At 50.8% G+C, this 12,500-nt stretch overlaps 1 protein-coding gene across 6 annotated transcripts in view; it reads right to left on the bottom strand.

Moving 5' to 3' along the window:
• Nucleotides 1-12,500, bottom strand: part of akap13 (A-kinase anchoring protein 13) — a 91,131-nt gene that overhangs the window by 33,896 nt on the left and 44,735 nt on the right. For 5 of the 6 annotated variants that reach the window (XM_084436893.1, XM_084436892.1, XM_084436894.1 and 2 more), the window contains exons 10-15: nucleotides 9,939-10,063; nucleotides 6,342-6,697; nucleotides 2,206-2,250; nucleotides 1,764-1,826; nucleotides 505-688; nucleotides 201-303 (exon numbers count right to left, since the gene is read on the bottom strand). In XM_084436893.1, the coding sequence (XP_084293019.1) occupies nucleotides 201-303; nucleotides 505-688; nucleotides 1,764-1,826; nucleotides 2,206-2,250; nucleotides 6,342-6,697; nucleotides 9,939-10,063 (876 nt within the window). The remainder of the gene's footprint in view (nucleotides 1-200; nucleotides 304-504; nucleotides 689-1,763; nucleotides 1,827-2,205; nucleotides 2,251-6,341; nucleotides 6,698-9,938; nucleotides 10,064-12,500) is intronic. The other variant, XM_084436897.1, reaches the window with a different exon arrangement.

Below are 12,500 nucleotides of genomic sequence, written 5' to 3'. Positions count from 1 at the left end.
GTATTGTTAACAACGGCTATCAATGGCTAACTTGGCTAGAACTACAAAGATGGGGCGAAAGTGGGTTTTTCGCGTTTTGCTTCTGGAACGAATTCAACTGGGATATGACGTCGGCCCGGGCGCCAAGTCCGGAGCTCCGATACAAAAGGAACGCAGCATTAGATAGAGACAGGATGATATCAGCTTCACATCCTACTCACCATCGGTTTCTCTCTGGCTGATAGCCAGCATGGACACAGACTTGGTGAGGGGGAGGGTCATGGGCGGGCAGCTGTGTCTCAGTGGACGATACCTCCTCGACTTCTGCAACAGAAAACCACAGATCCCATCAGCCAGCCATGCTGAGAGAAGCTCAATGAAATGACTGATCTGAATCGTAGTCGACTGCAACGGATTTTCCCAGAGAAGATGTGTTTTATTAGGGGGGGATAGACCAAGACTCGTTCAATGACAGAGTCATCATCATACCTATGACACACCAGGGACCAATCAGTCCATCAGTACCTGTCTGGCCAGACCGTGGGTCTCCCCCAGGTCCGACTCCAGCTCCTCTGTGAGAGACACCAGGGACCCCCGCTCCTCGCTGTGCTGACCAACCACCCCACGCAAAGGCTCCTGGGTGATGCCCCCTTGGGTGGACGGGTTCTTCCCATCATGCCTTTCTGCAGTCAGGCCCTCCAGACTGTAGCTGTGGGGAACGAGAGGACAGGTTCAGGCTTGTTCGTGCCGCCGGGGGGGCCAGGATGAACTGCTGAACCGAACCGTATGAATGACGTTCCCTAGACTAGAGGAAGAGAGTAGAACACGTGTATCTCACTCCACACACTATTCCTTTATACTCTCTCACTCTCTCTGACACACACACACACACACACACACACACACACTCACACAGCTCTGACAGCTCTGTGTGTTTAACAGGCTGAGCAATTTCTCAGTTCCCACCGCTGTAGGAGATTTACAGATTTACAGATTTATAGAGGCCATTATACCGATCTCACTCAGTGTATAAGGCCTTGGAAAAAAAAAGGCAATTCAGTACAATAAATAAAGCAGTACAGTGCAGCTCCTGTGTGAAAGATGATCCATATTAATACAATGGCTTTTTCAACATCATGTGATGTATTATGTGCTGATAATTAAATTTTATTTTAGTTTTAACTATGAACAGTATTTCTTTGTATGGGGTTGACGTTCTAATCAATATACTGTACAGTATGTCTGACATCAGTAAATCACACCTAACAGTAATTGGAACGTATAATTTGACTGGCATAATTTCCACCCTTGGTTGGTCAATAAAGTTGTATTTTATCTTCTAACAGTACCACTCACCTGCCCACTGGACCAGTTAAGTATAGTACTATAGCTGTATTAGTCATCAAGAGGTCTCCAGAAAATGCACCTTTTGCAGTGAAAAGATCTTGAGTAGATCTTCCTAAAGGAACGCTGGCTAACATACCTGTAGGTGACTATCTATCTATCTATCTATCTATCTATCTATCTATCTGAGCTTTATCAGAGCTGACAGGCTGGGCACGGCAGGCAGAAAGGGTAAACAATGAATAAGCAGCCTCTCCCTGTCTCTCTCTCTCACACACACACAACAAAACTATGCAAATTTGGGAGCATGCAAAGTCCTGGGGGTGGTGTGAGCAGGGAACACACACGCACGCACACGCGCGCACACACACACACACGCACACACACACGCACACACGCACACACGCACACACGCACACACGCACACACACACACAGTACCTTAGGCAACTAACCACATCCAGGCCGGGACTGAGCGAGGCTTCAGGTAGACACCAGCTCATACTGACAGAGCAGGGGGGGGGGGGGGGGGTGAGGTGGAGGGGATGAGATGGAGGGAGGTGGTGAGGTAAGGGATGATGTGGAGGTAGAGAGGGAGGGAGGGATGAAGTAAAGGGACACAGGGAAAGGATAGTGAGAGGATGTAATTATTGGGATGGCTACAGCATGGGTTGATAGCATGGATTAATAGCAAAGGGTAGCGTGAAGCGTTGATGGCAGCGGTGGCAGGAAACAGTAGCTGTGTGGCGCAGACGTCTCTATGCATGTCTGGACATGACAGGACCGCTCATTTCTACCACTGTGAAGAGGAATCCTTACAGTACATTCAACCATAATAGACTGTACCACACAAATTAGATGAGTCTATGAACTGGGTTAGTACCTTCTCCTATGAAACGTCTTCCCCTCCCCCGGGCTGCGTATGGAGCTGGAATGGACGGATGAGAAACAAGGTGAGAAGAGAGGGAGGGATGAGATGGATGACCGGGATTTGAACACATGATAAGATGAGAGCCGGAGTGATTTAGAGGCTGCGCTTGCGATCTCAACTCAAAACGGCCCTTCTGACTAGGTAGGTGCGGCCTATAAATCTCCAATATTCACATGTGATACGCGGGACGTGTGTGAAATGAAATCTGAGGGCGAAGCGCTGTAGTCGACCTGGTACAGCCTCGTTATCGCCAGTCTTCGTTTATCTCTTTATTATTACCACATGACAGACGTGAACAGGCTTCCGCCACAGTGCGGTGAGGGAGGAGGAGAAAATGACAGGAGTTCATGGATGGTGTTCGTTTCCCCCCTACGCAGGCTGGAGTGAGCTAGCGACTGGACCGTGCTAGCGTTCCTCCAGGTCCGCTGTGTGAGCAGCCTGCCTCTGTGTACAGTACACATGGCAGAGCTTCCCCTCCCACACGGGACTAATGGCAACACAGCTGCTCGCTGTGGGAGGAGGAGGACAGGGGGGGGGGGAGAGGGAGAAGGAGGAGGAGGAGGAGGCAGCTCGACCCGCCGGAAGTTTACAGCTCGCCGTGCTGATACCAACTGGCTACCGACTCTCTCTCTCTCTCTCTCTCTCTCGCTCTCTCTCTCTTTCTCTCTCTCTCCAACTCTCTAACTTTCTCTCTTTCTCTCTCTCTCTCTCTCTCTCTCTCTCTCTCTCTCTGCAATGCTGGGAAGTAGCCCAGAGTGTTCCAAAGACGATGTCTCAAACACTGACTCATGGAAAACCGTCCGGTAAATAAGCCCCCTATCTGGGAGAAGGTGGCAGATGTCTGGGGTTGAGAGGAGGCTGTGTAGGCGACAGCTCTGCACAGGAACACGTGGGCTGAGAAAGTCTGGATCTGCTGCAGTACATTCTCTGACTCCGCAAGATCCAGAGGACTACATCCTTCTGTCATTTGGAAGTGTACGCGTTTTACAAAGTGTTTGTATAACATTTCGAATGAGTATAGCTATTAGGGCTGTAACAATTACAAATTTTGCTAGACTATTCATTGTCTCAGAAATAATAGCAATTAATAACATAAGTGTGACCATTATGAAATTGTACACTGTTAGTGCTCGGTTTAAACATTAGCAATAAAAAAAAGCATAATCACGGTTCAAAAAAATAATTGCGATTATGTCACAAAATTGTGGTTTGGCGATTATGTAGTAATTGTTACAGGTCTAATAGCTATGTCATATGGATGTCCTTGTTGTCTTTTTCCTCATTTTGCCCCACAGGGACAAATAAAAGTCAGAAACACACCTCCTCCCTCAACCCACCAGTCACCTGCACGTAACACACCTCCTCCCTCAACCCACCAGTCACCTGCACGTAACACACCTCCTCCCTCAACCCACCAGCACGTAACACACCTCCTCCCTCAACCCACCAGTCACCTGCACACCTCCTCCCTCAACCCACCAGTCACCTGCACACCTCCTCCCTCAACCCACCAGTCACCTGCACATAACACACCTCCTCCCTCAACCCACCAGTCACCTGCACACCTCCTCCCTCAACCCACCAGTCACCTGCACATAACACACCTCCTCCCTCAACCCACCAGTCACCTGCACGTAACACACCTCCTCCCTCAACCCACCAGTCACCTGCACACCTCCTCCCTCAACCCACCAGTCACCTGCACATAACACACCTCCTCCCTCAACCCACCAGTCACCTGCACGTAACACACCTCCTCCCTCAACCCACCAGTCACCTGCACACCTCCTCCCTCAACCCACCAGTCACCTGCACACCTCCTCCCTCAACCCACCAGTCACCTGCACACCTCCTCCCTCAACCCACCAGTCACCTGCACACCTCCTCCCTCAACCCACCAGTCACCTGCACATAACACACCTCCTCCCTCAACCCACCAGCACGTAACACACCTCCTCCCTCAACCCACCAGTCACCTGCACACCTCCTCCCTCAACCCACCAGTCACCTGCACACCTCCTCCCTCAACCCACCAGTCACCTGCACATAACACACCTCCTCCCTCAACCCACCAGTCACCTGCACGTAACACACCTCCTCCCTCAACCCACCAGTCACCTGCACACCTCCTCCCTCAACCCACCAGTCACCTGCACACCTCCTCCCTCAACCCACCAGTCACCTGCACACCTCCTCCCTCAACCCACCAGTCACCTGCACACCTCCTCCCTCAACCCACCAGTCACCTGCACATAACACACCTCCTCCCTCAACCCACCAGCACATAACACACCTCCTCCCTCAACCCACCAGTCACCTGCACGTAACACACCTCCTCCCTCAACCCACCAGCACGTAACACACCTCCTCCCTCAACCCACCAGTCACCTGCACATAACACACCTCCTCCCTCAACCCACCAGCACATAACACACCTCCTCCCTCAACCCACCAGTCACCTGCACATAACACACCTCCTCCCTCAACCCACCAGTCACCTGCACATAACACACCTCCTCCCTCAACCCACCAGTCACCTGCACGTAACACACCTCCTCCCTTAACCCACCAGTCACCTGCACATAACACACCTCCTCCCTCAACCCACCAGTCACCTGCACATAACACACCTCCTCCCTCAACCCACCTGCACGTAACACACCTCCTCCCTCAACCCACCAGTCACCTGCACATAACACACCTCCTCCCTCAACCCACCAGTCACCTGCACGTAACACACCTCCCCACTCAACCCACCAGTCACCTGCACGTAACACACCTCCTCCCTCAACCCACCAGTCACCTGCACGTAACACACCTCCTCCCTCAACCCACCAGTCACCTGCACGTAACACACCTCCTCCCTCAACCCACCAGTCACCTGCACGTAACACACCTCCCCACTCAACCCACCAGTCACCTGCACGTAACACACCTCCTCCCTCAACCCACCAGTCACCTGCACGTAACACACCTCCTAACACACCTCCTCCCTCAACCCACCAGCACATAACACACCTCCTCCCTCAACCCACCAGCACATAACACACCTCCTCCCTCAACCCACCAGCACGTAACACACCTCCTCCCTCAACCCACCAGTCACCTGCACGTAACACACCTCCTCCCTCCTCCCTCAACCCACCAGCACATAACACACCTCCTCCCTCAACCCACCAGTCACCTGCACATAACACACCTCCTCCCTCAACCCACCAGTCACCTGCACACCTCCTCCCTCAACCCACCAGTCACCTGCACACCTCCTCCCTCAACCCACCTGCACATAACACACCTCCTCCCTCAACCCACCAGTCACCTGCACACCTCCTCCCTCAACCCACCTGCACATAACACACCTCCTCCCTCAACCCACCAGTCACCTGCACGTAACACACCTCCTCCCTCCTCCCTCAACCCACCAGCACATAACACACCTCCTCCCTCAACCCACCAGTCACCTGCACGTAACACACCTCCTCCCTCAACCCACCAGTCACCTGCACGTAACACACCTCCTCCCTCAACCCACCAGTCACCTGCACATAACACACCTCCTCCCTCAACCCACCAGTCACCTGCACACCTCCTCCCTCAACCCACCAGTCACCTGCACCTCCTCCCTCAACCCACCAGTCACCTGCACCTCCTCCCTCAACCCACCAATCACCTGCACGTAACACACCTCCTCCCTCAACCCACCAGTCACCTGCACATAACACACCTCCTCCCTCAACCCACCAGCACATAACACACCTCCTCCCTCAACCCACCAGTCACCTGCACGTAACACACCTCCTCCCTCAACCCACCAGTCACCTGCACATAACACACCTCCTCCCTCAACCCACCAGTCACCTGCACATAACACACCTCCTCCCTCAACCCACCAGCACATAACACACCTCCTCCCTCAACCCACCAGTCACCTGCACGTAACACACCTCCTCCCTCAACCCACCAGTCACCTAACACACATCCTCCCTCAACCCACCAGTCACCTGCACGTAACACACCTCCTCCCTCAACCCACTAGCCTCCCGCCGGTCTTCTCTGCTCCCACCTCAACCCACTACCACCGGTCTCACCTTCTCTGGTTCATGTCCGTCTCTCCGGCGGCGTTCTTCCCGGGCCCCCAGCTGTGGCGTCTGAAGGGAGACAGGGAGCGGATGCTGGGACGGAGGATGGACGACCGCCTGGGGACCTCCGTCAGCCTGTCTTTCGCCTCCTCGGTCTCTCCTCCTCCTCCTCCTCCTCCTCCTCCTCCGGCAGAAGCCCCGGTCTCACCGCCCTCCTCTGGGCTCCAGCTACAGAGCTGGCCCTGGCCTTCCACGCAGCTCTCGGGGCTGGAGCTGGCCGGCCCCACGCTGGCTGTGTCGTCTGTGGAGGAGCAGGAGACGGACACCTCGCTGGTGCTGTCACCCCCCGTCACTGGGTCTTCCCCCTGGGGGACAGAGGCGCGGGCTAGGGGTTAGTTTGGGGACCGGCTTAGGGGGGAAAGCGGTAGCATCGTCAAGCTTGTCTCTTGTGGAACTCTACATGTCTACGCCAGGGGCTTCTCGACTGGACTTCGTACGTCATAGGTGATCCAAGAAGAGTTGGAGGAAGGGGGGCAGGACTTTGTTCTGGGGCCAAAGATGAGTGCATTCAAATGTTCATTGTCTTATTGAAAGAAGATGCCCTGTCAAAGCTGTCTGTTAATTCCCCTATTTTTTAAATACATTTATTTCGGATTTTATCCCATTTTTCACCCAATTTGGTAACCAATCGCACAACCCACCGGCTGGGGTCCGGAAGAGAGAGCCGGCTACCTGACTCTCTCAAGCCCGTGACCGTGACACGGTCACACCAGACGGGGTCGCCGTAGAGTGGCGGATACGTGTACCAACATTAAACTAACCACCCTCGGGAGTGGCGGCCCAATATGCCACTCCCCCTGTGGGATACGGCGGGCGCGAACCCCGGTCCCCTGTGAGCAGCTGCACCAGAAACTGATGCTTAGACCGCTACAATGTCCGTTTATTCCCAATTCCAGGTCTTTCTCAGGTCTGCGGTGGGGGAGATACTGTAACCATGGAGCCAGTAGAGCAGCTAACTGGATGTTATGTGTGTTTCTCCATCCTTCACATCTAGCCTGTCTGCTTCCCTCACGCCTGGGATGTGCTGAACCCTGAAGTGATGACATTGATACAATAGATTCAGTAGAACCATGAACACAATGTACAGTTAATTAAAATGACCTTAGGATGCTTGAGAACAACAAAGAATGATACGCACAACGCCTCCACGCTTGCAGGATTAAAGCTAAACATGTTATTACACACATATTATATAACATTACACACCCTGAGAGCAGCATGAAACACTCGCTGCCGTAGTAATTCACACAGCGCTGCATTTCTGTAGTGTCCATCATAGGAGACATTTCTTGTAAATCTTAGTGGTAATGGGGAAGGAAATTAGCGTCTAGCCAACTAGCAGAAGTGGGTAGATTCCATGGCGTGAGGTAACGCTAGCTGTGAGGGGGACAGGAAGGTAACACGTAGGCTACATATGACCAGGTCTGTGTGACCTCATATGAGTCTCATCATGGTTTGAGTTCACCAGGACAACAGCGGCAATACAAGCAATCGTGGGAACACACACACACACACACACACACACACACACACACACACACACACACACACACACACACACACACACACACACCAAGCTTAGCGATTAGCAGTTAATTTCTAGGTGTGGGGTTTAAGTCAGGCCATTGTCCTGGGCAGCTGCAGTGTGAGAGCGTTGTGAGGGCCAGGGACACACAGAGGTCCTCTTGTTGGGGCACAGGGGAGGAAAACTCTCCATTCATCTGCTCTGGAGATGACTTCCCCTGTGTGTGTGTGTGTGTGTGTGTGTGTGTGTGTGTGTGTGTGTGTGTGTGTGTGTGTGTGTGTGTGTGTGTGTGTGTGTGTGTGTGTACGTGTGTGTACGTGTACGTGTGTGTGTGTGTGTGTGTGTGTATGTGTGTGTGTGTGTGTGTGTGTGTGTGTGTGTACGTGTACGTGTGTGTGTGTGTATGTGTGTGTGTGTGTGTGTGTGTGTGTGTGTATGTGGGTATGCCAGCGCATACAGCCTGAGTATAGAAGGAAGCAGGGCTTCTGAGAAGGAGTGGGCCGCTTTAGAACAGTCCCATGACCCCGTCAGGGGAACCCCGCCTCCATGACCCCCCCCCCACCGAGCTGAAACCCCCCCGTCAGCTGCACAGTCATCAAAACCCTGCTTCACACCACGCCTCAAAAGTAGTTCTGTAGTTCGCTAGTGTAAGATACATTATAACAGGCTCTGTAGTTCTCTAGTTTAATGTACATTCTAACAGATTCTGTAGTTCTGAAGTGTAATTATGTAGTTCTCAAGTGTAATGTGCAGCCTTACACCGTACTTATCAACACGTTATTCCCACACTGTACATCTGTCGCCCCCCATTGCTACGACCAAGTTATTCCAGCAATGGACCAGGCCGCGCCATTCCAGAGTCACGCCAGGCTATGGTCGCAATTCAATTTGATTGCTTGGCATGTTGGATACATTGGATATCTTATAATAAGTCATATTGTCATGTTAATACTACTTTAAATATGTGACTGCCGCTGGTAATTTGGTCCTCAACTAGGCAAAGGTTATTTTTCAGTTTTTTACAGATTATGAAAGTGCAGATTGTAAGATTTACATTGAAATCTGAACATAGTTGAAGAAGATATGCTTATTTGAATGCTAGTACTGCCAAATCAACTTAGCTGAGAAATCCTCTTTCAAAGTTCTCCAACATTTTCACACCTCTGACTGCCAGGTAATGTGTTGCCATATTATGTGTTGATGCCACTGAAATAGCCAAATGCCTTTAATAGTTTATAGGGAGCGTTAAAACCTTTAATCGTTTAGGGATGCGTTAGTCTGGCCATTCCAACGTTGAGTTCATATCAAATGAATGTTGGGTAGTCCTGTAAACTGCTTATTCCTTCAACCTGCAGCGTTGAGTAGCCGACCTCATGCTGAAAAACTACACTGACTGTAATAACACCATGTTCCTTCGTATAACACAATGTGCCACTTTGTCCAGAGTCCAGAATATTTGACAGAATAGAACGAATGCTTATTTTCTGCAGCATGAAGACTATATGTGGATGATCTGTGCACTTTGAGACAGATCTCTAAAGCTATGATAACGAACCCAGCAGTTTCCCTTGGTGGTTATTTCTGCAATACAATTCACCCCCACAACTATTGCACTATTTCTGTCTGTCCAACATTTTGACTCAGTTTGCTGCTGAGTCACAAAAGTATAATCACACAATTCGTTCCCTTAGGCCTATTTCCTTGTCCCATCGCCAAAGGTTTAATTCTCCTTCTACTTTAGAACCCGTTTTGGGGTTCTGAGCCAGAACTATTTTGTTTTCATTAACAGACGGTACGAATAGACTTCCCTTGCCAGAGGCAAAAAATCAAACTAATTATTATTCTGTTTTATTTATATTAAGTGCAAACTACAAATCCTGCTCGGGTAACACACTGTACCAAACCATTTTAGATGACTTCACAACTCACTGTGGAAACAGCAGTGACAATCATTTGCAATAAACTATCTTTAATCAACAAATCCAACATCATACAGTAGGTGTTGGTTGTGGTGATCTCACCTTCCGGAAGAGGCAGTCGTCTCCGGCGTCGGTGCTGAGGAAGCTCCCGGTGTCGCTGCCCGAGTCTCGCCGGGCGATGGAGGCAGCGCTGCTCACGCTGGGACACTCTGACGACCGCGTCGAGTCTGGAATACACAGGAACCCCAGGTTAAAGGACAATGCTTGTTTTTGACAACCTGGACCTCACTTGCTCCAGCACTAATGCGCACAGCGTGCTGGAGCAACGGTTGCGCGCTGTGCGCATGCGTGCTGGAGCAAGTGAGGAAGCTATTTCGTTTCGAAAGACGTTTCTAAAGATCATGGCATGTGAAAACCACAACAGTTATGCTCTATGTAAGCACAACTAGCGATTCATACAGACAGATTGATGAAAACAACCGTTTCGCGGCAGAAAATAGATTTTTAGAAGCTGCATTCTCGTTGCCCCGATCACCGCCATTACATGGATATATTGGCTCGCGCTGGATTTTACATTTCTTCTACAGGCCTCCGAACTTCACCAAAGTGATCTCGGTGAGTCAAACGTCTTATAATATGTCGTAAATAAGGTCCAGGTTGTCAAAAACGAGCATTGTCCTTTAACAACAACAACAACAACAAACACGCCTCCGCTATGCTCTCTCCCCGCCTGCCCAAAAATAATAGAATTCAAGCCTCCATCGCCATTTAGTGATTCATGACAATCTTATAAATATCATTTGACCCCTGTGCAATAATACTGATATATTCATAATTTCTGTGAACTCTGGAGACAAGAGTGAGAGACCAGAGCAGCACTCGGGTTCTAAGTGAAGTCATACAGTGAGGATGAGAGAATATCCATGGCTTGGATGAAAGAGGAACATCTTAGTAATGAAGTGACGCATACTGTAGATCCTGTTGAACAAATCCAGATCGCCATGAGATCATCCTCTAACTCCTCCTGGCGTTTTTGCTCATCTTTTCCTGGCGATTAACAGAAAGCGGAAGCTCGTCTTTTTCCCACTGGAACAAGCGTCCCCCCCTGCTTTCCCCTCCCACCATCCCGATGTGACCCCATGTGGTGTTTGTGGACCGGGTCTATGGGGGCTGTCAGCTGCTCCCAGACATGACGGACACCATCATGGCATGGCCTATTACAGCGCAACACTAGTAAGTGCAGTCACTTAGAATAAACGCTGAACGGTTTGAGAGAGAGAGGGAGAGAGGGAGAGAGAGAGAGAGAGAGAGAGAGAGAGAGAGGGAGAGAGAGAGAGGGAGAGAGAGAGAGAGAGAGAGAGAGAGAGGGAGAGAGAGAGAGAGAGAGAGAGAGAAGGAGGGAGAGAGAGAGAGAGAGAGAGAGAGAGAGGGAGAGAGAGAGAGAGAGAGAGAGAGAGAGAGAGGGAGGGAGAGAGAGAGGGAGAGAGAGAGAGAGAGAGGGAGAGAGAGAGAGAGAGGGAGAGAGGGAGAGAGAGAGAGAGAGAGAGAGAGAGAGAGGGAGAGAGAGAGAGGGAGAGGGAGAGAGAGAGAGAGAAGGAGAAGGAGAAGGAGAAGCACAGTTTCTCATCATTTCTTTACATGTGTTAGGCCAACTAGTGGGTCTGTCTCATTCAGTGTGATCTCTGGTCTGGGATCAGTGGAGGGCTCTGTAGCCGGTCCTGGCTGGCGGTGCGGCTGGCTCTGGGTCACAGGGAGGGAGCGTCGTTAAGCCACAGGCAGAGCTGGCCAACACACACTGGGCCTTTTCTCATGCTCTGCCCAGTGACATCTGTGCTGGAAAACTGGCAGGAGAGTGTGAGCTTTGACAGCTGTCACACACACACATACACACACAGACGCACACAGGCGTGTACACACACATGCGCACCCACGCACGCGCACGCACACACACACACACAGACGCGCACACACAGACGCACACAGGCGTGCACGCACACACACGTGCACACACAAACACACACACCAATTCCAACAGCACAGGTGTAAATGACCTAGCCTACGTATATCACTGAGTCATGGTGTTGGATCCTGGGAAAAAGAGGAGGGGCCTATTCTTACTCTTCCACTTCTCCTGTGTCATTGTTAGGGCAATAGTGCACACACGCACACACACACACACAAACACACATACAGATGGGCACATGCGCGCACACACACACACACACACACACACACACACACACACACAGGCACGCACACACACACACGCACGTACACACACACACACAAACACACACACACACACACACACTAACTAGTCTAACTAACCTCGGGTCTTTCCCACAGTGCAGGAGTAATGTATCTACCCACAAACTGTGCTAAATAGGCTGTATTCAATGAAATATAACCTAGTTAGGGTTCTCACACATGCTGCGATTGTGGTACTGTAGGCTCATGCTGAAAGGGCTTAACCTTTAACCTATTAACCTGTTTAACAGTGTATTGTATTTTCTATATTGCATTGTATTTTGTTTGCACTGTATTTTGTATTTGCACTGTTTTCTGTATTGCGTTTGCACTGTTATGTTTTTGCACTGTCCTGTCCTGTACCCTGTCCTATGTCGTCTGCAAAAGCGTATTTCATTACCCTAGACAAATTCCTGG

Source organism: Borostomias antarcticus, assembly GCF_949987555.1.
Source record: "Borostomias antarcticus genome assembly, chromosome: 4".
NCBI lineage: Eukaryota > Metazoa > Chordata > Actinopteri > Stomiiformes > Stomiidae > Borostomias > Borostomias antarcticus.
This window is presented reverse-complemented; position numbering and strand designations above follow the sequence as displayed.